General features: G+C 43.0%; 1 protein-coding gene across 1 annotated transcript in view; it reads right to left on the bottom strand.

Moving 5' to 3' along the window:
* Positions 1 to 26,703, bottom strand: part of LOC123749512 (uncharacterized) — a 215,131-nt gene that overhangs the window by 42,120 nt on the left and 146,308 nt on the right. Inside the window, exons 3-4 of the mRNA XM_069325030.1 lie at positions 8,826 to 9,527; positions 8,083 to 8,229 (exon numbers count right to left, since the gene is read on the bottom strand). Coding sequence (XP_069181131.1) covers positions 8,083 to 8,229; positions 8,826 to 9,527 — 849 coding nt within the window. The remainder of the gene's footprint in view (positions 1 to 8,082; positions 8,230 to 8,825; positions 9,528 to 26,703) is intronic.

Raw genomic sequence — 26,703 nt, 5'->3', positions numbered from 1 at the left:
CCGCGAATGATTGAAGATGGCGAAGGAGCTGGCTGCTGAGCACCTAAAGACAGCTCAAGAAAATATGTCTATCTGGTACGACAAGAAGGCTGTCCCAAGGAAATTCGAGACAGGAGCCAGAGTGATGATGTTGCTACCTGGGAGAGGTAGAGTGACGGAATCACGCTTTGGTGGTTCATACTCGGTTGTTAGGCAAGTGCGTCCTGTGAATTATGAGATCAGCAAGCCGAATCGCCCCCGCAAGACTCAAGTATGTCATGTCAACTGTTTGAAGCCATACTTCCCAGAAGAGCAGGAGAGTGCGAAAATAAGTGGAACAGCCCAGTCTCAAGAGGAGAAATTGGTCCTGTGTATGGAGATGAGCCAAGTGTTGCCAGCAGAGGAAGAGAAGTGGGCCCGGGCCGATGATACACGCCTGTCAAATACTGAGAGTTTTACACACCTAGAAGAGAAGCTACGTCATCTGGATAAAGGAAAGAGAAGAGAACTAGTGACCCTAGTAAGGAAGAACCAGTCACTCTTCACGGATGTGCCCCGACGGCACAAGAGTGTGGTGTACGAGGTAGATGTGGGCGGAGGCAAGCCAATCAAGCAGAACGCTTATCGGGTGAGTCCTGACAAGAGGAAGATCATGTGACAGGAGGTGGAGTATCTGCTAGCGAATGACCTCGCGGAGCCCAGCAACAGTGAGTGGAGCTCACCCTGTGTGCTAGTTAAGAAGGGTGATGGCTCGTATCGCTTTTGCACCAACTACCGCAAAGTGAACTCCATAACAGTGTCGGATTCACACCCTATGCCCCGGATAAGTGACTGCGTTGACCAATTGGGTAACGCAAGGTTTGTCACCAAGGTCGACCTGCTAAAAGGATATTATCAGATACCTTTGTCTCCGAGGGCAAGAAGGATCTCGGCGTTTGCTACTCCAGATGGATTATACCAGTACAAAGTACTTCCGTTCGGCATGAAAAACAGCGGAAGCTGTTTCCAGTGGATAATGAACGAGGTACTGAGAGAGATGGAAGGCTGCGCCATATACATCGATGATATAGTGGTGTACGCGGATAACTGGAGACAACACATGGATCGTTTGAGGGAGTTATTCCGGCGGTTAGAAGAAGCTAATCTGACAGTTAATCTGGCCAAGAGCGAGTTCGGGAAGGCCCGACTAGAATATTTAGGTTTTGTCGTGGGTCAAGAAGTGACTCCAGTGGAACACAAAGTGATAGCCATCGAAGAATATTCGATTCCCAGGACAAGGAAGGAGTTGTTACAATATCTGGGGATGGTTGGATATTATAGATGATTTTGCAAGAACTTCTCGACAGTGGCGCACCCTTTGACGGACTTGCTGTCTAAGAACGTTAGATGGAAGTGGGGTGAAGCCTGTCAGAAAGCCTTCGAGAAGACAAAGAAGTTGTTAACCGAAGCACCAGTGCTGATTTCACCTGACTTCGAGTCCGACTTCGACTTTATCCTGTACGTTGACGCGAGCAGTGTAGGAATTGGAGCCATGTTAGCTCAAGAGAAAGACGGAGTTCACCGTCCGTAGCATTCTACTTGAAGAAATTCGAGAAGTATCAGAGGGCTTATAGTACAGTGGAGAAGGAAGCCTTAGCCCTGATTCTGGCATTGAAGCACTTTGACGTTTACGTGGGTGGAGGTACTAGACCGGTGCAAGTGTTTACCGATCATAACCCCCTTGACGTTCGTGCACAGGATGGAGAACTCGAATCAAAGGCTGACAAGATGGGCCCTACTAATACAAGAGTACTGGTTGGAAATCTGCCATATCAAAGGAAGGGAGAATGTGGTAGCGGATGCCCTCTCCCGGATTTACTAACCGATATGACTCTTATGTTAAGGGGGGTATGTGATGGTGTCCCCTACAGTTTCTCCCATATGCCAGCTTTAAGAGTCATATCAGCTTATCTGCAGGTTTTCTGAGGCGCAGGGAATCTTTTGAGGTATGAGACTTCCAAAATGGTTGCTTATTTGGTGAGAAATTTGCATTTGTAAATTTGCAGGGAAAAGGAAAAGTCGCGCCCTGGGTACAACAAAATGGCGCCGCCTGGCCTGCAAATCCACCATTTTGTGTATGATGCCCTCTGGTCGGTGATTAGCTGGCTGAGGTCACATAACTTCATTGACCAATCAGAGCCCGCCCCTGGGTCTGTGACATCACCGAGAGGCCTGGCCCGCCTGCAGAGCACCAGGCGCTCAGAGATACTCGGAGCTTTGTTGAGAGCGGACGTGCGCCGATTGAGCTCTTGAGTTTTGAGGTCTAGGAGCCTCTGTAAGTGGATATACACAGCCTGACGAGTATATAGTGACTAACAAGGACTGCAGTACTTCAGGAAAGTGCGAGGAAGCCTAATCCAGCGGTGAAAGGGCGCCGAGGACCGTGTGCTAATAGTTTTGGAGAAGTTGAGAGAGTTACGACGGCTGGAGGAGTGAGCTGAAGTGGACCTGAAACACTCGCTGTCGGTGGAACTCCAAAGCATTCAGAGCTGTTGTGATTAGATCACGCCTACTAGGAACTCAGAAGGAAGCAAGTGCATCCTGATCCTTAAGTGTGGTCTCGGTGAAGGAATGCTTGAGGGAACGACGCATGCAGTGATGAATGGATGAGCCAACGCCCAGGAACATCACTCAGGGAATGAGCACGGAGATGCCGAGGATCTTCACAACACCTATGGACTGGTGATGCTTCTGGAACACTGGGAACAACGCGAGGAACGGAGTACCCAGTGGGCGACTGGAGCCTAGGCGTCTGAGGACGGGATATGTTAAGGAAGATCATATTTCCCTCCCATAATTCCCTTGATTGTTAGGCAAGATAGGCCTATTATTATGCGTAGGCATTTATTAGAGTGCATATAAGTCATAGGAGTAGATTAGGCTGTGGGACAGCACGTATATATTATTCTACTGAGTGGTGAAGACAGCGTGTGGCCGGCCCGTGGAGGAGTGAGGAGCGACGCTGACGGAGCCACCCCAGTGAGGAGGGGCCAGTGATCCCTTTAATTCATCAGCTGATGCGAGCTGCTGGCGGCCACCAAAGGAGCCCTGCTGTCATCATTATTATTATTATTTCCATAAATTCATACATGTATCTTGTGTGTTGTAGTATACTTTGAGTAAACTTTTACTATTTTATCACCGCTTTTGGTATAACCTCCATCTCATTGAGCTTTGTGGTTAATAACATGATTATACTGTACTGTTACTGGAATGACAGAGAGAGACCCTGTGTTGGCAACACGACATGAGATTTGAACACTGGTACTGGCATTCCCTAATGAGTGACCCTGAGATGGCAACATGACTGTACATTTGAATTCTAGTATTGGCAGCACACAGTAAGGTCCTAGGCTGCTGTAAATATATTATATTTGAACTAACAGCGTTGCTGGGACGCTGAGAGAATTACCCAGCTGGCGACCAGGAAGGAAGAGGTGAAAGTGAGGCTACGGCTGGGAGTCCGGCAAATTCTCTGCACGCACAGGTGGGCAGGCCCGGTGGGGGAGTAACATACTGCAGGATTGAGTTTAGTAGTCTGGGCTGGGCCTTCTCCTCTCCCCCTTGGGTCCAAGGTCAAGTGATGACCGGTCTTGAGGCACAACTAGGAGAGCTCCCTGGGGTGAAATGTGATACCCTAGTGGAGGGAGTGAAGTCCCACGGCGTGAGGTTATAGGATCAGTAGCACGATCCCCCGCTGTTTAACTGTAACCTCATTTAACACAAGGCCAAGGTGAGCGGCGCGTGACAACCTGTAGCTCCAGCCTCTATATACTGGCAGAGGGTTGGTGCTGGACCTGTAGCTCCAGCCCCCCTCTACTGGCAGAGGGTTGGTGCTGGACCTTCAGCCCCCCTCAACTGGCAAGGGGTTGGTGCTGGACCTGTAGCTCCAGCCCCCCTCTACTGGCAGTGTGTTGATGCTGGACTTCCAGCCCCCTTCTACTGGCAGGGGGTTGGTGCTGGACCTGTAGCTCCAGACCCCCCCCCCCCACCTCTACTGGCAGTGGGAGTTGGTGTTGGACCTGTAGCTCCAGACCCCCCCCCCCCTCTACTGGCAGGGGGTTGGTGCTGGACCTTCATCCCCCTTCTACTTGCAGGAGGGTTGGTGCTGGACCTGTAGCTCCAGCCCCCTCTATTGGCAGGGGGTTTGTGCTGCACCTGTAGCTCCAGCACCCCTCTACTGGCAGGGGGATGGTGCTGGACCTGTAGCTCCAGCCCCCTCTACTGGCAGAGGGTTGGTGCTGGACCTGTAGCTCCAGGCCCCCTCTACTGGCAGGGGGGGGTTGGTGCTGAACCTGTAGCTCCAGGCCCCCCCCTCTACTGGCAGGAGGTTGGTGCTGGACCTGTAGCTCCAGCCCTCCTCTACTGGCAGGGAATTGGTGCTGGACCTGTAGCTCCAGCCCCCTCTATTGGCAGGGTGTTGATGCTGGACCTGTAGCTCTAGCCCCCCTTTACTGGCAGGGGGGTTGGTGCTGGACCTGTAGCTCCAGGCCCCCTTCTACTGGCAGGGAATTGGTGCTGGACCTGTAGCTCCAGCACTCCCTCTACTGGTAGGGGGATAGTGCTGTACCTGTAGCTCCAGCACCCCCTCTACTGGCAGGGTCTTGGTGCCAAACCTGTAGCTCCCGCCCCCCTCTACTGACAGGGGGTTGGTGCTGGACCTGTAGCTCCAGCCCCCCTCTACTGGCAGGGGGTTGGTGCTGTCATTGTTTGGGAGTTTATTAGCAGTTTCAAGGCTTCAGTCTCTTCGAACCCATCAGTGGTCTGTTTTGGTTCACTGTCTTCCTGGATGCTTTCCCGGAAGGTTGGTGGAGTGTCACCCGCTCTCTGCGCCTCTGTGAGGGGGCAAGGATCCCGGGTTCAATAGAGGATCACAGGTTCAATCTTTATGCAGGACGGAAATGATTCACATGTTTGTTTTCACCTGTTTCTGTTGTTCACCTACCAGTAAATGTTTACCAGGAGTTAGGCAACTATTGTGTATTGTATGTTAAAGAAAGTCAGTTGTTGACCTTGGGGAACCTCCATAAACCTAAGAACAGGCTTCCTCTCATCAAAACATGCCTAACTACTCAGCAATTCACAACTGTCGTCAACTTCAGAGAGGTGGTGGCACTGCTCTTTACTACCACCAAGAACTAACATGCTTAAAAGAAATTAGAACTAGAGACTGCTATGGGGAGTATATCTTCGCCAGCTTCAGAGTCAAGGGTGCCGAGTCTGTCCTGTCTGTGGGTGCAGTCTATAGAATTCCTAACACTGATGTGTCCGAATTCAACTCAAACCTTCTAAATCTAATACTTGATAACAGACTGAACAAAAACCACCTAATTATCGCAGGGGACTTTAATATTGACCTCTGCGAGCCAGAACACCCTACTGCTGTTAGCTTCCTCAACTGTATGAATTCCTGCTTCCTCATACCCTTAATCACTGATAGCACTGCCACGACTCTAGATCACATCTGGATAAACATAACCTCTCCGCTTACTTCAGGTATAATCACCGATAGCACTACAGACCATTACCCCACATTTCTCTTAACTAACATTAGCAAACCACCTCTTGAGTCAAGAGAGATACGTTTTAGACTGCACAATGAAACTGCTATAGACAATTTTATAACTGCTGCTGATAATGTCAACTGGGAGTCCGAGTTAGGTAACATAGAGGACATCAACCTAGCAGTGCAATCTTTTCTTCAAAAAATTCTTAGCCTTTATAACACCCACTGTCCTATGCTTACAAAACAAGTCACAACCAAAAGGCTTAACAATCCCTGGCTTACAAAGGGAATACTTAAATCTATTAATAAAAAACATGACCTTGAGAAGAAGTATAGGTTAGGAATTGTCTCCAAAGAATTCTCAAAGAATTACTCATTATTGCTATCTAAGATAATTAGACGAGCCAAAACTAAATACTACGAAGATAAATTTACCCAAATAAAGAGCAACATTAAACAAACTTGGAGCACAATTTCCCAAATATTGGGATCAAAGAAGTCTTTAAATAACAAACCGACTCTCCTGTCTAATAACGATGGTCAGCTTTCAGCCTCTGATTCTGCTATTGAGTTCAATAGGTTCTTCTCTTCCATTGGTTCATCCCTTGCAAATGATATTCCATCTTCAAGTACTGACGTTAAGGACTATCTTACAGGTAACTATCCACAGTCTCTGTACCTAAAGCCTATTAATTCCACTGACGTCAATGAGATAATCCTTTCCCTTAAAACCAAGTCTGGTGCCCCTTGAGGAGATACCAACTTTAATTTACAAAAAAGCCTCCAGATCTTTAGCCCCTGCTATTGCTTTGCTCTTCAACAAGTCACTTGAACTCCAAACCTTTACAGATATTCTAAAAAAAGCGAGAGTAACGCCTGTCCACAAATGTGGTGATCTCACAGATGTTAACAACTACAGACCTATATCAATCCTGCCTAACTTGTCAAAAATTTTTGAAAAACTAATCTATAAGCAGCTTTACTCATATCTAGCCAAACTCAATATACTTAGCCCTTGCCAATATGGCTTCAGACCCAAAAAAAGCACTAATGATGCACTTATTAGTATGCTTAACTCGATTCATACAGCTCTTGATAAAAATGAGTTCCCTGTTGGGTTATTTGTGGACCTGCGTAAAGCTTTTGATACTGTCAACCACCAAAACCTTCTTCTTAAATTACATCATTATGGAGTCAGAGAACACTCCCTACAATACCTCAAATCCTACCTTACTGACAGGCTCCAATATGTTTCTGTGAATAATACAATTTCTCCCACCCTACCCATCAACATTGGTGTTCCTCAGGGCAGCATACTTGGCCCTCTCCTCTTTCTCATCTACATTAATGACCTTCCAAATGCCTCCCAACACCTCAAACCAATTCTATTTGCTGACGACACAACCTTCATTTACTCCAGTCCTGACCCCCTTGCTCTAAATGCCACAGTAAATACTGAGCTAAATAAAGTCCATCTGTGGCTAACTGCCAACAAACTCACCCTTAACATTGACAAAACTTTCTATATTCTGTTTGGCAATAAATCCTCTAATCAAATAAATCTCAAAATAAACAATACCCAAATTTGTAACAAATTAGATGGCAAATTCCTTGGCATTCTCATTGACCACAAGCTGAATTTCCAGGGACACATTCTAAATATATCAAAAAAAGTTTCAAAAACTGTGGGCATTCTTTCTAAGATCAGATATTATGTACCACGCCCTGCCCTGGTGACTCTCTATTACTCCCTTATCTATCCATATCTCAACTACGGTATTTGTGCTTGGGGCTCTACTACCCAAAATCACTTACGTCCTCTAATTACTCAACACAAAGCTGCTATTAGGACAATATCCAACTCTGGCCCCAGACATCACTCGGTACCCTGACTCAAATCTCTGAATATGTTAGACATTAAGTCACTGCACATTCTCTCATGTGTATTATACATATATAAAACGCTAAGCTATAATGCCAATCCTGATCTCAAAAGCTTCATAGAAGGTTGTAACAGAACCCATGAGCACCACACTAGAAATAAACACAGTTTTGATATTCCTTTTGTGCGACTTAATCAAACTAGAAATGCTCTACAAATCAAGGGTCCCAGAATGTGGAATGACCTTCCCAACCATGTTAAAGACTGTACCTCTCTCAACCAGTTTAAGATAAAAACGAAGCTATACCTAATAAATTCCCTGTAACCTACCTTACCCTTCTATTGTCAACCAATGTCTGTTTTTTTTTTAAAGAGCGCTGTTTGTCGACATAATTGTATCTGTGCTACTTTTTCAGCTATGTTTTCATTCTACTCATTATGCTCAATTAGTATTAAGCTTGTCATTTAAGTTTATCATGCCCGAAACGCTTTGCGTAATAGTGGCTTTAGGCATTGTATGTACTAGCTCTACCTATAAGTCAACCAATCTTTGTAAAAATTTATTGTATGTATGTACCTTACCTAAATAAACATTTTATTTTATTTTATTTTATTTTTTTTTAAATGCAACTCAATATCTTGTGATATGAACCACGAGAGAAAATAAAAAACTTACTGTTAATTGCTTCTGGGGGATCTCTCCAGTGATTTCCTGAACTTTATTCATGATGCTGGAGGCTGAGTCTCCCAGGTGTACGGGGTCAGCTGCGGCACCTGTCTCTGTGGTCATCATCTCCAGGGCCTCCCTGATGGTCTCCTGCACCTGTCATTACCAACACAAACATTAATGGTGGAGGCTGAGTCTCCCAGGTGTACAGGGTCAGATGTGGCACCTGTCTCTGTGGTCATCATCTCCAGGGCCTCCTGATGGTCTCCTGCACCTGTCATTACCAACACAAACATTAATGGTGGAGGCGGAGTCTCCCAGGTGTACGGGGTTAGCTGTGGCACCTGTCTCTGTGGTCATCATCTCCAGGGCCTCCCTGGTGGTCTCCTGCACCTGTCATTACCAACACAAACATTAATGTGGAACCTGGACCATAATGAAGCATCAGGCTCTGAGTAAAGTAACTGGACTATAATGAAGCATCAGGCTCTGAGTAAAGTAACTGGACTACAATGAAGCATTAGGCTCTGAGTAAAGTAACTGGACTATAATGAAGCATCAGGCTCTGAGTAAAATAATTTCACAATATAAGTAATGGTGTTTCTCTACACTGACCACAGTGTAGAGGAACACCAAGATGACAGTTGACTTTATTAATAAAAATGTTTCCTATATATAAAGTCAACTCTCATCTTGATGTGTCTCCATGTCAAAAGTGTTGGGTGAGAACAATGTGACCTTCAGCAGCGTACCTTAACTGAGGTGTGAACAGTCTTGACATCTGGGAAGAGTTCCTGGCACTTCCGGAGCCAATCTTCTACCTTCATCTTGCACCCATCAGCTGTGTCTATGGTTGTGCCAACCTCCTGTGGGGTGTTGACTGTGTCGAGGCTCCCCAACATCGCCTGCAGTTGAGTCTTCCCTTCCTCTCCTTGTGTTGTCATATCCACCACACTGGTATCCTCCAGTTCCAAGAGTTTCATTGCTGACTTGTTCTGCTCTACCAGAGCATAGAGTCTGTCCTGGAGCTGGAGGTGGTGAGTCTTCCAGTCCCCCAGCTGCCCCTGGTACTTCCCCAGCTGGGACAGTACCTCTTCACAGCTAGTAATGAGGCTGCTAATGATGCTCTTCTGCTCCTGCACCAGGGAACATAACGTCTTACTGATGCCTCTGGCGGGACCTTCATAAGGTTTTGCTGGCACTGCTTCCTCAGTTGTTAGCTGGATATTTTTGAGTTTCCTAACTAAAGCCTCCACAGCGTAGCTAATTGGGAACTGAGTAGCAGCTGTGGCAGCGTGCTCGGCACGGCAGCTGGGGCAGGTCAGCTGACCATTCTTGATAGCATTGTCAATACACTGGGAGCAGAACGTGTGGCCGCATGACAGTGTGCGAGGGCGTAGCTCATTGCCATCATAATCATTAAAACACACTGAACATTCCTCTGGTTTGTTATCCTGTGGATAAAATATTTCGTAAATCTAGATGTATTTACAACAAAAAATAATATTACAGTACTGCACAATATTTCCTGATAAAAATTACATAATATTTTCATAATTTCTTTGTACAGAGGAACCTCGGTATTTGCACTACTCTCAATTCGCACTGCTAACCGGCCACTGAGGCCGAGGTGTGCAGATAACGGCGGAGAGCTGCAACCAGACCCAACACATGATGTACTCCCAGCCTGATCAACCAAGCATCAATGTTCCAAGGACCCCCTCTGGAAAGCCGCCGTCTCAATCTCCACCAGAAAAGAAATTGACGGTTGCAACTGAACAAACCAACCACCAAGACTGAAAGAGTAAAAACCACTGCGCAGGAGAGCATGAAGCTCACCAACCCAACCCCCAGAGGCCAATGCCAACAGAAACAGAACCTTGGAAAACAATCTTGAACTGAAGGGGCCACCACAAACCGAGGAAAAGAGGGTAAAAGAGAGCACCCAGTCCAAGGACCAAGACGGTTCCGGCAGCGCATGAGCTGGCCAGAGGTGCAACTATACATGAGAAAGCTTGCAGAATGGGGCGGAAATGACATCCACCCTAAACACAAGCTAGAGCGGCTCCGCCAGTGCTGCAAGATAAGAGGCGACAGTAATAAGCATCAAATGATGGTCATGAAAAAGTCAAGAAAGAAAGGACAAAACAACCCAAACAGAAATAGAAGACAGCCTACAACGAGAGAGGAAATGGTGAAAAGAATATCAGGAAACTTCATATTGTCGCCGAGACGAAGCCAGCAGGTGAGACACCTTCAATGAACCCACCTGATCACCATACAAGTGGTGATACACCCACGCCAAAAAGACCAGACACAAAGAGCAAAGGAGTAGACCAATCCAACCCAATCTGCTGAAAGAGGTGGAACAGCGGAAAACACCCCGGGAACATAGGATTAACCCTTAACCCTCAGACCGCTAGGGGCCCAAATGGAACTCACACCCACAGGCGCAACAAAAAAAAAAATTCCAAAAAATTGTTTCGTCTTATAGAAGTGTTCATTTTTGTTCCCTGATCACGGAAAAAATAACAAAAAAATCGTAGGTGGCATATTTTAGCCACAATAGGGTAGGGAAGTGTGGCAAAAAAGGGGCGTTGGCAGAGCCTTCGCCAGATGAGGTCTACTCCGCCCGAGCTGTCAGACGGCAGTTGCCACAAATATATTATTACCTAATTATTTCAATGTCTCTGATTAATTTTTTCTTAGTTTTTTTGCAGTAATATTATTCCATACAGTGAATTGTGGTATATTTATATTATAAAATGTGTAAACCATCGCTGTACTCAAAATTATGGTGTGCATATTAGTGATTCAATTATTATGTTCATAAAACAATAAACAAATAGTTTTGCTGTTGTTACACTATATACACAGGTTATATATAAGTATTTGCATGTTTTGTACACCAGAACGAACTACTAAGTTGGTCTTGTGAGTCAAAAAGCAACGAGGAGTGACCGCCAAACACCAGCAAGCCACTCACTGCCACTCCCTCCCTCAACACCACCTCACTCACCCTCATTCACCTCCTACAATACTCTTTCTGTATTTATTCACTATACACAGACGTTATATATACGTATTTACGTTTTGTTCACCATAACTGTACATCTAAGCTTGTATGGTGAGTAAAGGCCACAAAGACGTAGCTACTCACACAGTCAGGTGATCGGCGGCCGCCCTCAAGGCCAGACGCACTAATATTTGTCCTTCAACAATACTGTTTGTGGTGTTATTACGCTATATACACACATTATATATAAATATCTACCTGTTTTATTCACCATACTTGTACAAGTAAACTGGTATGGTGCCCAAAGACTATTGTGGTCACCAGTAAACAATATGATAAGTCGTGCAGACGACGCCACCACCCTCACCAAAATGGCGGCTCCCAACCTACTCCTCTTGCTGTTTATACCCTATATACACACGTTATATATAAGTATCTACATTTGTGTTCACCATATCGAACCACTAAGCTGGTATGGTGAGTGCAGTCAATAAATGGTGGCCACACACAGTCAGAAGACGACGCCACAACCCTCCCTCGCACAGCCTTACGCCTCTCTCCATGGAGCACAGCACTAAATATCACCACAATCCTGCTATTATCAGAATCCTGGTCAGTTTTATCACAGTCAGGGGGCTTCAGTAATACTATCACTGCTAAATAATAGCAGTATCATATATATTATGGTATTTGTAGGCGATGCTGTGGTCACAAGCTGAACAGCGGTGCTGTGAGCTCGTGCTGCGTGCGCCAGCCTTGGTGGCTTGCTCAATACTGACGCTGTAACACCCAAGAATGTTGGCCTGGATTTTTTTTCTAGGTGGCATCTGGCAACTATCGGTCGTGGCTGTACTATAGCTGCCCCTATCCCAGGCGAGGAGTTTAAATTATAGCGCTAGACACGAAATCATATATAAATGATGTGCGCGGTTTCGGTTTTGTCACTGATATCATATATATTTGATATGTGCGGTTTGAGGGTTAAACCACGCAATACATACATACATATACGATGGTAGTAACTTTCCCAAAACTGCTCAATTCATACATATATGATTGAGGGTCTAGCGAACAATTTGAAATGCCCCGTGAGGGATAGGAGCAGCTATAGTCAAGCCGACCCCGAATGTAAACAGATACCACCTGGGGAAAAAATCCAGCGTAGACCGCCATTGACTGCAGGCCTATGTTGCCCGACAGAGACCATGGCGAGCGCATCACGTTCCACCGACTGACCCCACTCAGCAAAGCATACATAGCGACCTTTGACTGAGGGTAAATTAATCAGAATTTTTTCCTGGATGGTGATGAACCCGATATTGACTACTTCGAATGAACATGCTGGTGCCATGAGGGCAAGGCCTAGCTCCTCACCCATGCCTCCCCACCCACAATTGACACCACTTCATGCCAATCCACATAGTTCATGTGTTACTTTGTCAGATTTTTATGTTTTGGTTAACAATTCGGAGAAAGGTGAATCATTTTCTGGTTTTAGTGATTTAGAATCAGAAAATAGTTTTGCTGCCACTAGTGCCAGTGGAGTGTGTGGTGTTGCCAAGCAACATTTTGTTGCGTCAGCAGCATCTAGTCCAACCATGCGGCACCGCATGGCACCACATGGGGACACTGATGAACAAAGCTCCTCAACATCAACTAATTTTCCCTCATCGTCCCTTCCCACCCGTACTGTTGCTAGACGGGCTTCAGTTCCTGGTCCATGGATTCCTCACCGTGGTGCCGCTGTTGCCTCTCGAAAGATACCAGGTGTATATATGTAGAGTGATGGGACAGATTTTGTTCCAGAAATTACTGCCGTTCACAATTCAGATGTTGGGGTTACAGACCTTTTCCCTGATACAGGTGACGATATGTTTGAAATGGACTACTTTACTGCATATTTTGATGAGCCGCTCATGCAACATATTGCTCAGAAAACGAACAAATATGCAGCTGATCTCATTCGTGAGGAGTTATCCGATTTTTTACGATAACAACGATGGAAAGATACAACCAGGTGAAATGTATGTGTTTTTGGCACTGTGTATGTTGATGAAGCATTTTGTCAAACATGTACTCGACCATTATTGGTGCAAAGACCAGACTGTTCCAACACCATTGTTCGGGAAATATATGTCTCGAGACAGATTTGCGATACTCCTCATGTGTCTTCATTTTGCAAGTACAGTAATAAAAACTAAACTGAAAATGATAGACTTTGGAAAGTGAGGCACATCCTGAATGAACTTGTAGGAGAGTACAGTGATTTCTATGTACCAGCTCACAAGATGGTGATTGACGAATCCCTTGTGCTTTTTAACCCTTAAACTACGCAAAACTGCATATAAAGTTTTGAGTAACTGAAACAAAAATGTGCAACACTGCAAGTGCAGTTTTGGAGTACTTCCCAAGATTTAAATGGCAGCGGATACACAGGGTTCACATCACCTTCCTCAGGGCTCTTGTAAACAGATGCCATTTAATTAAAAAAAATCGTGGGCAACATTCCCGGGTGTGAGAGCTTCAGTACTGAGTGAGCCACCAAGGCTGGCGCATGCAGCATGAGCTCACAGCATTGCTGTTCAGCTTGTGACCACAGCATCGCATTAAAATGCTAAAAATATATGTAACTGGTATTATTTAGAGATGATAGTATTACAGAAGATCCATGACTGTGATATAAATGACTAGGATTCTGATAACAGCAGGATTGTTGTGATAATTTGCGCTGTTACTGTGTGAGGAGTAATGTTGAGGGTAGGAGGGCTGTAGCATAGTCTGTCGAATCGATGTGGCCACCTGTTGCTCTTTGCACTTACTATATACCATCTTAGTGATTTGCTATGGTGAACAAATCATGTGATACTTATATATAATGTCTGTATTTAGTGAATTAAAGCACAAACAGTATGGTGGGAGGAGGCTGTGGGTGAGTCAGGTGAGGTGAGGGAGGGAGTGGCTGCCTGATGTGCCGGCCAGTCCGTGCTGCCTTTTGACTCGGCATACCAACTTAGTGGTTCGTTATGCTGAACAAAAATGGAGATACAGTGGTACCTCGAATAACGAATTTAATCCGTTCCGGCGCCGTGATCGTCATGTGAATGTCCCTTTTGACAATAATGGAAATCAAAATAATCCTCTTTACCACCTGAAAAACATCAATATGATATTCGATGTTTTAAATAATGGAGCAGCCTACCTTACATTCACTGAACAAACCTTTATGACATTTTTCTTTCTTCAAATTTGTTCAATATGTCTTTTTCATTTGTCTTATAGCAAAAGGTTCGTTCGGTGTTCGGCAGGTAGGCTGCTCCATGTTTCTTAACCCTTAAACTGCGCATGGCGTATATATACGCCCTGAGTAACATGTCCCATGGTGCGCATGGCGTATATATACGCCATAGGGTGCCAGGCCTGATTCAAATGGCCCGCGGCTACACGGGGTTCACTAGTAGCTTCCTCAGGGCTCTTGTAAACAGATGCCAGTTTAAAAAAAAATCGTGGGCAATATTCTCAGGTGTGAGAGGTACAGTACAGTTGGAGCAACCAAGGCCGGCGCACGCAGCATGAGCGAACAGCATTGATGTTCAGCTTGTGACCACAGCATCGCCGAAAAATGTCAAAATAAATATATAATTGTTATTATTTAGCGATGACAATATTACAGATGACCAATGACTGTGATATAAATAACCAGGGTTGTGATAATAGCAGGATTGTTGTAATAATTAGCGCTGTGGGAGGAGTGATGCTGAGAGACAGAGGGAGACAGCATCGTTTACTGACTGTGTGGCCACCTGTTATTGAATGCATTCACCATAACAGGTCAGTGGTTCTCTATGGTGAACACAAATGTAGATACTTATATATAATGTGTGTATTAGTGTAATAACAGCAAAAGGATTATGCTGGGAGGAGCCATATGGGTGACGGAGGTGACGTCGTCTGCACGATTTGTCTAGCTGTTTAGAGGGTGGCCACTATGCTCTTTGGGCGCACTACAAGCTTAGGTGTACAGTTACGGTGCATAAAACATGTAGATATTTATATATAATATGTGTATATAGGGTAATAACACTGCAAAAGGTATTGTTGGAGGAGAAAGTTTAGTGCGTGTGACCTTGAAAGAGTGAGGGAGCCGCCAGCCGCCATCTGTGTATAGCGACGACTCTTAGTGCCTGAACTAACTATATCAGCATAGCTGTACAGTTGTGGTGAACAAAATATACACATACTTATATATAACATCTGTATATAGTGTAATAACACCACAACTGGTATTGTTGGGGGAGAAAGTTTAGTGCGTGTGTTGAGGGAGTGGCAGCGAGTGGCTGGCTGGTGTGTGGCGGTAACTCCTCGTTGCTTTTCGACTCTCAATACCAACTTAGTGGTTCGTTATGGTGACCAAAACATGCCAATACTTATATATAACCTGTGTATAGAGTGTAATAGCAGCTAAACTATTTGTTTATTGTTTTATAAACATAATAATCGAATCACTAATATGCACATCATACTTTTGAGTATAGCGATTATTAACCACTTTTATTATATAAATATATTACAATACACACTATTGAATAATATTACTGCAAAAAAACTAAGAAAAAATCAATCGGAGACATTGAAACAATTAGGTAATAATATCTTTGTGGCAACTCCCATCTCTCAACGCGGGTGACGCTGACCAGGTCTGACGACCGCTCTGTCAACGCCCACTTTTTGCCAGACTTCCTCGGTCAATTGCGCCCAAAATATGTCCCCTACGATTTTTTTTATTTTTTTTCGTGCTCAGGGGACACAAATTAACATGTTTAGAAGACGAAAAAAAATTTTTGAATTTTTTTTTTTCTTGCGCACAGGGGTGTAAATGTCCCAAGGACCCCTGAGCAGTGTAAGGGTTAAGTTGCTAAGTGGTCCTCAGGAGATTTACACAAAAAAAAATCTAAAATATAATTTCGTCTTCTAAAAATGTTAATTTGTGTTCCCTGAGCACAGGAAAAATAAAAAATAAATCGTAGGTGACATATTTTGGCCACAATTGGCCGAGGAAGTCTGGCAAAATGTGGGCGTTGACAAAGCGGTCGTGAGTGGTGGTCAGCGTCACCTGAGCTGTCAGGCAAGAGTTGCCACAAAGATATTACCTAATTATTTCAATGTTTGATTGATTTTTTCTTTTTTTTTTTGCAGTAATATTATTCAATAGTGTGTAGTGTGATAGATTTATATAATAAAAGGGATTAACCCTTAACATGCTCGGGGTCTAATATCCTGCCATCCGCACAGGCGCATGTCATTTTGAAAAAAAAAAAAAATTTTTTTTTTTGCTAATCTGTTAAGTTCTGTTCACTGATCACGGGAAAAATAAATAAAAAATTCTATTGTACTTACTTTTGTTGCAATAGAGCCGAGAAGCACGGTGATGACATCACAATCTGCATGTTCGCTCATGCAGTACTCGCCCGGGAGGTTTTGCGCGCGGTCCTCAAACAGCCAGAGTTGCCACAAATATATTTTCACGCTATTTATTTACAATGTCTAAGCGCATTTTATCTAATTCTTTTTCACTAATTGTGTTTCAAATACTGTTTGAACATATTTTGTATCAATAATTGTTGCATATTTGAGTATACACAGGCGCACACAAATGTTTTCAATTACGGCAATATAATATGTCATTACAGTCTATTATATTGTATGTTCTGCTTATATTTGTATATATTTACACACACGCACACGCTATCTGCTTATATGTTTACATATTTACACACTCGCACACGCTATACACACTTTGAAGCACACTTAGAAGATTTCTATACTGTGGTAGTCATTGAAGCAGTCGACAGCACATAATGGGATACCACACGTTTCACACCATGTTTGCACAAGCTTCCGTTTCTTGTCTCTACGTGTCGTTGTTTTACACACCAAGCAATCACGTTGGGCTATTGCACGCTTCACACCAGGTGGCAAATACTTAAGTTTGTGTCCTAGGAAGCCTTCAGTGTGAGCGAGGCGTGGAGTACCAGCATGCTGCAACAGTGGGTTTATGATGGGCCGCTGAATACCTGGGACATCTTTTGCAAACTTTCCTAATAACTGTATTGCAGCATCAAATACAAAGTCACGGAAAGTGGGCTTACGTCCAGTTCTCACAAGGTACATGTTGAAACAGTTCAGCATGCTCATGTCCACAAGATGGAAGAACACTTTTTTTGTCCACCTACATGTCTTCCGCACACACTCTGCAGTGCCAATCATCATGTCTGATTTATCAATCAACCGCATGTTGATATTATAGTCTAAAACACAGTCTGGCTTATATAGTGGTGCGTTTGTTTTATGGCTCACTTTCCCACTGTTCACCATTGTTCCATCATGAATTGTTGTCAACAAGTTCACCTCTCTTTTGTCTTTCCACCGAACTGACAGAATGTTATCACTTTTCCTTCTCTGACACTCACCAACTGCAATGTCGTTGTCAAACACAGGCATTTCCCTTCGTTGTGGCTTTACTGTACCAACCAATCCGGTTCTATTTTCTAGCAAGAACCGAGCTAGCAAGGGACTTGTATAGTAATTATCTGTGTATAAAATGTGTCCCTTGTTCATCCACGGAGCCATGATGGTCTTCACTACACTCCCCGAGAATCCATGTTCGTCGTTACCGGGAATGTCTACATCACTAGCCGAGTACAGAATCATGTGTAACACGTATCCTGTCTCACAATCACAAAGAACAAAAAATTTCAGGCCAAATCGGTTTCGTTTTGAGGGAATGTACTGTTTGAATGGAACACGTCCCTTGAAAAGTATGAGAGATTCATCAACCACCAGCTTCTGTGTTGGTACGTAAAAATCTCTGAATTTTCCAATAACATCGTTCATGTAGTGCCTCACTCGCCACAGTCTATCATCAGGTGTTCGGTCCTGAACACTTCCAAAATGTAGACACCTGAGGAGTATCTGAAACCTGTCTCGTGACATATATTTCCCGAATAAAGGTGTTGGTATTGTCTTGTCCTTGCTCCAATAGTCATTTATTGCATGTTTGTGACAGTGCTTCATCAACAAACAGAGTGCCAAAAACACATACATTTCCGCCACTGTGGTATTTTTCCAACGCTGCAGTCGTGAAAATTCTGTGATTTCCCTCTCAATCAGGTAAGCAGCATGCAGGTTCGTTTGGTGCACAATGTATTCCATGAGTGGTTCATCATAGAATGCTGTAAAATATTCCATCTCAGCCATGTCCTCACCTTGATTAGGGAAAAGGTTTGTAATCCCTACATCATTATCGTCAAAGTGAGGAATATTAGGAATAAAATCGTCACCATCACTCCACTCAAGTACACCAGGTGTCCTGCGAGATGCAGAGGAAAGACGGCGAGGAAGCGATGCATACCGGTGACCAGGAGCTGAATACCGTCTGCGAGAAGCACGGCGGCTACGTGCACGTGAGGTGGGTGCACGTGAACACGAGGGTCTTGGTCCCTCATGTGGTGCCATGCGGTGGCGCTTGGCCGGGCGAGATGCTGCTGACGCGACAATTTCTCGCCCAGTTACACCACTGGTACCAGCCACAGGCTCAATAAAACTTTGATCTGAGTCACTAAACCCAGAAAAGGAGTCACCTCCCTCTGACTCGTCACCCTCAAACAGAAAATATCCACAGGAACTGTGAGGTCGTGGTAGAATTGGGGTAGAAACTGGGCGAGGAGGCATCGGTGAGCGTATAGGCCTCGCCATGGCATGGCGGTCATTCTCACTTTCACTGCTGCTGCTACTATCACCCGACAACTGTGTATAATCCTCATCGTTGTCTGAATCGTCAAACACACTTTCTTCACCTTCAGAGAATAATTCGTGGGCTATTTGCTCTGGGGTGAGGGACTGAGTGGTGCGTGCCCGTGAGGCGTTTGACCGTGCGCTTGCCATGGTGACTCTCGCTAAACTGAGGCCTCCCATGCCTTCGGATCGTGAGCGGGAATTTTTTTCAAAATGGCCGCTGTTTACTAGAGCCTCTGGGCAGCGTATGGGACCCCCAGCTACACCGTGGGCCATTCAAATCGTGCGCGGTACCCATACACTTCATATGAAGTGAAGCGCAGTTGACTGGTAAAACGATTTACACTTCATATGAAGTAATGCGCACTTTAAGGGTTAATCATCGCTATACTCAAAAGTATAGTGTGCATATTAGTGACTCAATTATTATGTTCATAAAACAATAAACAAACAGTTTTACTGTTATTACACTTTAGACATAGGTTATATATAAGTATCTGCATGTTTTGTTCACCATAACGAACCACTAGGTTGGTATTATGAGTTGAAAAGCAACGAGGAGTGACCGCCACACACCAGCCAGTTACTCGTTGCCACTCCCTCATCAACGTCTCACTTACCCACTTTCTCCTCCCACCATTTTTTTTTATTCACTATATACAGACGTTATATAAGTATCACATGTTTTGTTCAACACATCTGTACAACTAAGCTGATATTGGTAGTTCAGGCACTAAGAGACGTCGCTACACAAAGTCAGCTGGCGGCTGCATCCCTCACTCATTCAAGATCAGGTGCACTAAAATTTCTCTCCCAACAATATTGTTTGCAGTGTTATTACACTATATACACACATTATATATAAGTATCTACATTTGTGTTCACCATAGAGAACCACTGAGCTGGTATGGTGAATGCAGACAATAACAGGTGGCCACACAGTCAGTAAACGATGCTATCTCCCTCCATCCCTCAGCATTACTCCTCTCACAGTGCTAATTATTACAACAATCCTGCTATTATCACAATCCTAGTCATTTTTATCACAGTCAGGGGTCATCTGTAATACTGTCATCGCTAAATAATAGCAGTTATATATTTATTTTGACATTTTTAGGCGATGCTGTGGTCACAAGCTGAACAGCAATGCTGTTAGCTCATGCTGCGTGTGCCAGCCTTGGTTGCTCCAACAGTACTGTGGCTCTCACACCGGAGAATATTGCCCATGATTTTTTTTAAACATGGCGTCTGTTTACAAGAGCCCTGAGGAAGCTAATGTGAACCCTGTGTAGCCACGGGCCATTTGAATTGTGCCTGGCACCCTATGGCGTATATATACACCATGCGCACCGTGGGACATGTTACTCATGGCATATATACTGTATAGCCATGCCCAGTTTAACCCTCAAACCGCGCATATCATATATAAATGATATCAGTGACAAAACCGAATCCGCGCACATCATTTATATATGATTTCATGTCTAGCGCTATAATTTAAACGCCCCGCCTGGGATAGGGGCAGCTATAGTACAGCCACAACTGATAGTTGCCAGATGCCACCTAGAAAAAAAATCCAGGCTAACATTCTTGGGTGTTAGAGCGTCAGTATTGAGCAAGCCACCAAGGCTGGCGCATGCAGCATGAGCTCACAGCACCGCTGTTCAGCTTGTGACCACAGCATCGCCTACAAATGCCAAAATATATTTGATACTGCTATTATTTAGCAGTGATAGTATTACTGAAGCTCCCTGACTGTGATAAAACTGACCAGGATTCTGATAATACCAGGATTGTGGTGATACTTAGCGCTGTGCTCCATGGAGGGAGGAGTGAGGCTGTGGAGGGAGGGTTGTGGCCGGTCCATAGAATTACCCCAATCACCCCAAATCAGGCCAAAACTACCCAAATCGTCCTAGCATTACGTAAGTAATGAAGAAATATGGCATATTTACTTACTATAATGTTGGTGCTACACATAGAACATGATCAAACCTATTTTTACTCTGAAATAATCTAATTTCATAACGAAATTAGACGTAAATATGTGAGAGGTGACGCCATAGGAAGTCGACGGTCCAAGCGACAATTGTGTGGAGCGACTTATCCAAGAAATATGGTCGCCAGGAGAGTGTTTGCTGCCATATCAACCTCCTGTACACAGTGATCCAGTCCTTTTCGTTCATTGAACACCGAACCCTACACGCCCTCTGATATATTGCTTAATTAACAAATATTCACAAATAAAGATTATATTTGTATATGTTATCAGAAAGGCAGATATAAAATAGTTTTTGTGAATCCATCACAGAGATTATACCTTATTAGAGAGGAAAAATATTCATACTTTAAACAAGGCTTCATGGCCGACGCTCTCCTTACCGATATGGGAACTATGACCTTCCGAAGATCAATGTTAATTTAATCTAGATATTGTAATAAACGAAGTTTTCTATGTCATCATAAAGACATAAATATAAGCTGCATGTTAATACTTTGGCATAAATATAACTGAATTGAAAGTTAAGATATATGCCTTTTTATAGTTACTTGATGGCTCGCTCAGGAAGTGTGAAGGCCTCCACACAAGCCAATCAATTTTATAATTACTTTGCATATATGCAAAGTAACGCCATAGGTCTTTATGTCAGAATAAAGCCATGTAGATGATAATGTAACTACATTTCAAGGAAAACATATCTTAATATAATTATTAAATGAATGCAAAGTTATGGTTAAATAAATAGCCAATACCACACAATCGCCGGTGTCCGGACACATGAATAGTCGCATTAGGTGAAAGGAAATGTACCCAACCATTTCCATTTACCCAACCAGTTTGTGCACCCTATACTCATCCTCTGTGCGGTAATTTATTGTGCATCCCATACTCATCTTGTTACCAGTAGTTTGTGCAACCCATACTCATCCTGTTACCTGTAATTTATTGTGCATCCCATACTCATCCTGTTACCGGTAGTTTGTGCAGCCCATACCCATCCTGTGACCTGTAATTTATTGTGCAACCCATACTTATCCTGTGACCTGTAGTTTATTGTGCAGCTAATACTCATTCTGTGAGTCATAGGACATTGCGCAACCCTTTCTCATAGTGTGAATCTTTGTTTACTTTGCTCTCCATATTCATCCTCTGCGCGATAGTTTCTTGTGCAACCCATACCCATGATGTGAGTGGTAGTTTATTGTGTACCCTATATTCATCCTGTGAGTATGGGGTACACAATTCTTGTTTGGATTCTTGTAATGTTATTTGTCTATTTGTAGTCACAGTATTTGTGCGCCCCTTGAGGGACTTGAATTAGAGGGGGGTTGAAATAGCCTAAGATACTCTATCCCTTTGAGATGTATTTATTGCTTATCTCAATAAACATACTTGAACTTGAACTTGGGTACACAATGAGTTCATTTGTACTCCATACTCATCATCAAGAAGTGTATTTTACCAGCATTGTAATATAAATTAAGAATAAAAGCTTAACTGGATTACTGACCCATAATCAAAATAAGAGTCATCACTAATTATCATGACAAATTGTCTAGGCTACACTTCCGCCTTCGACAAGCTGCCGCCGGATGTGGGTATAGTTTATTGTACACCCCCGCACCCCCAGTCCTGGAAGGGCGGGCATTGGGATGTGGACATGTGTACCATTATACCCCCCCCTCCCCCACACACACACACACACTCCTCTCCTGTTAATAATAATAAAAATTAAAAATAATAACGTTAATAAATATTATAATTAAAACACTGTAATACCCTAGTGCTTGAATGAAGGTGAAGGAAAGACCCAATAAATGTGTAAGTGTATTAAAAACCAAATTTTCGTTGGGTGAGCTGGCAGGTGAGCACCACCTGCCAGCTCACCCAGTAATGAACATCACCTGCACACTGCACCGAACCACTTGTCAGCAGGTGCAGAAGTACGATGGAGAGAGCAAAGTATACAATATTTCAAGTATAATATTAAAGATATATTTAGGATTTAATGTTTTCCTATAAAGTTTCAATAATACCTTTATTTGATTTTTTGTATTATTTTCTACCACAGACGTGGCCACACGTTAACAATGCTAACCAGCATATATACATTTTCTTCAGTCCGCCATGGACTCTAACCCTTTCCACTACCGCCCACAAGATGGGTATAGGGTGCATAATATAAGAACTAAACTAACTAACTCCATTGATAGGGTTAGAGATTTGTTAAACATATAGTTCAGGGATTTATTGAACAATCAACCACATAAGGTGATTGTAGTGTTTTTAAAATGCTAGGCTAAGCTACATACGTAAATACATAAATACACAGATTTACGTATGCCCTACATAAAGTGTTCGATGTGTCTTTTACATAGTGTCATTAACGTGCATTTACAAAGGTGAAATTGAATTCTGACCAGTTTCCACATATACTTTATACACATACATATATACACACACAGACGTATGCGTACATATACATATATATACATACATATATACACACATACATACACATATATTTGTCTCTTTTACTCTGACAAGGTGAGATAACTGATAGAGAAACTAGTGTGCAATTAAGCACTTAATCACTGAAGGTGATTAAGGTGCTTTGATTAAGGTGCTTTCACAAGCTCAGGTTATAGAGTTACATCACATACATTCATTGTATAATTGATACGTTACATGGTCAATCTAGGGTACAAGTTCAATATATCATCAAGTGTTCCAGTACTCAAATAGTAATTACACAGTTCAGCACACCTTAGCCCAGGAGGGCGAAAGTCAGTCAGTATGGGACATTCTACAATATAATGTTCAAGGGAGTGCATATTTTCTCTTTCACAAAGTTGACACATTGTGTACTCGACATTTGGGTTTTGAGAAAGCTGCCAGATACGTCTATATCCCAAGCGTATTATGGCCACTATAACATCACATTGCTGGGTTCTTGTTCCATTAATCCTGTATGTGAATGTCTCCGCACGATATCTATCATAATATTTAATGCTACAATTTTCAGGTCTTTGTGAATTTGTTAGGTCGGTGAGATTTTCATTAGATGTTTGCTTAAGTATTCTCTTTGTCACTGCTAATGAAACACCCATATAAATTTCTACCACTGGTTTTCTACAGGCTGTCTTTGCAAGCATATCAACAGTGTCATGCCTTGAGATGCCAACATGTGATGGTATCCATAGGTATTTAATTTCAAATCTCTTTTCTTTGGCAGCTAAAATATTCATTCGAATATCACTGACTATTTTCTGGGTGTCACTACTATGTGCGTTCAATACCAGGAGTGCACTCTGCGAATCACAGTATATAAGTCGACTGCCTTTGTGTTTTAAAAATTCAGTGGCAAGGTATATGCCTGCAAGTTCGGTTTGAGTTGTACTTGCCCAATCATTGACGCACTTCATTCATGTATGTACGAGAGAAGATTGTTCAAATATATTACATGCACATCCGGTACATCGTCCACCTTCTTCTACAGAACCGTCGGTATAGCACTGACACACATCGTTACCCATACCCTGAGTACTCTCAGTGATGCTTTTCAGTGTTAACTGTTTTAATAATGTAGAGTGTACATTATCTTTCTTGGGTGCATTTACAAAATCAACTGCTAGATCCAAGTTATCCCATGGAGTAATTGGTTGATTAATCATTAATTGAGTTGGGTACATATTTAATATTTTGATGGAGTTGGCTACCTTGTAGAACCAAAATGCATAATCAGATTTCGCTCTTCTACGGACCTCAGGTGAGTGTAGCATATTAGAAAGTTTAGCTTGAAACTTCTTGTATTGCCGAGATCTACTCAATGCCTTCACGCCGAAAACTGTGCTAATAGACAAAATTATGTTAGAGATATGGGTCTATAATTATCTGAGTGTGCTTTGGGGATGGGAACAATGACACTGTCCAATCATCAGGTAATACTCCTTCACTTAAACTCATTCTGTACAACACTAAAAGTGGATTACCTGGTACTTGTGAGACTAATCTCAGTAAACTGTAAGTAATACCGTCCTCTTCAGGAGCAGTAGACTTATTTTATTGTGCTACACAGCCTTCCCGGCTTGGTGCCTTCTTTGGTAATTACTTATCAAAGGCAGCTCCATACGAGGAGCTGCCTCGTATGGGCCAATAAGTCTTTTGCAGTTACCTTCATTCTTATGTTCTTACTTACATTTATTGAACTTTATCATCATCATCATTTACAGAAATAAATTAACATAAAAAGTAGTCATTTTAATACACAAAACAGAAGTAGATATTATGTAAATTATGATGCAGGATAGGATCACTATTAAGAACTTAATTATAAACCACAATATGTTTTATATCGTCAGAAATTCGGAAACATACCATATATTTTCAAATATTTACAATTAAAGTATTTATTTAGGAAATAAGTATTCTAGTTACCCTAGTTAGCTCTGAGAACACACATTCTTGCAGCAAGAATTTCTTCCCACTAATCTGAGAGATGCTAATGAGACCAGTCTCGACCCACTGGACAGGTCATGAACAACAATCAACTACAGCACCATCTATGTCAGAAGATATTCAAAATATTCTTGATATCATTCAAATTGTCAATACGAGAACAGAATACATAAGTTGAGTGATGTCAAAGGAATCATATTGACTGACCGAGCCCCATTGTAAATATCCGTGGCTTCCTGACCATAAAGGTACCGACGCGGTCGAGGGTAAGAGACCGGATGTACCTATATACCTATGAGGCCATAAAAAATAGTGAGTCACGCCAAACAAAAAGAAGTACTGGTAAACAGGTCAGACACAACCAGTACTATGATGATGCTAAACTGAAAGAGCTTAAATCAATTGCTAGACAGACAGGTAAAGCATATAAGAGCCTTAGAACTCCTCAAATGTTAAAACTGTTTCAGGCCGCGCTTGCAGCGGCAAGGGAGAGAATGACTGAACTGAGACAAAATGAATGGGAGGGTTTTGTTAGTGGACTTAACCTGCATACTCCCCTGGGCAAAGCCTGGAAAGGCATAAACAAAATTATTGGTAAAAATAGTAGACAAGTTTCACACCCAAACCCGCTACAGAAAGCCAATCAGTTAATTGCAAAATGGGCTCAGGTTTCCAGCCTTGGAATGCTACCAGCTAGCACTGGGGAGAAATTGCAGGCGAGGTCCACAGACAGAAATTCTCTCATAAATTTCATGTTGAGCAAGCAACATGATGAATGTGATGTTCCATATACAGATTATGAATTGGATGCAGCCCTCTCCAGGGGCAGTAGCACTGCTCCTGGTGAGGACGGTATCATTTATGATATTCTAAGACTCCTACATCATGTACCCGGTAACCCATTATTAGAATTGTTTAATGCCAGCTATGTCTCTGGGCAGTTGCCTGTATCATGGACCACCAGTCTTACGGTACCTGTACCAAAGCCTGGCCAACCTGATGCTTTCCGTCCCATCTCACTGACCAGTTGCATGTGCAAAACCTTTGAGAGAATAGTAGACAATCAACTAAGCACCATTCTCTCTTTGAGAGAATGGTGCTTAATAGATTATTGTATAGAGTTAAAGAGCACATGTCACCTGATATCAATGGTTTCACACATGGTAAAAGTGTACACAACTGTATCACAACCTTTCTTACTGTTCATGGAGATAAAAGGCACAAGTACACAACATTTCTTGATTTAAAAAATGCCTTTGATATTGCTAATAGGAAAGTGATTATGTATGAATTAGCGAGAATGGATATAGGGGGACATTTATTACAGTGGATACGAGGCTATCTTACCAACCGGAAGTCCTCT

This window comes from Procambarus clarkii, chromosome 15 (assembly GCF_040958095.1).
Source record: "Procambarus clarkii isolate CNS0578487 chromosome 15, FALCON_Pclarkii_2.0, whole genome shotgun sequence".
Classification (NCBI taxonomy): domain Eukaryota; kingdom Metazoa; phylum Arthropoda; class Malacostraca; order Decapoda; family Cambaridae; genus Procambarus; species Procambarus clarkii.
This window is presented reverse-complemented; position numbering and strand designations above follow the sequence as displayed.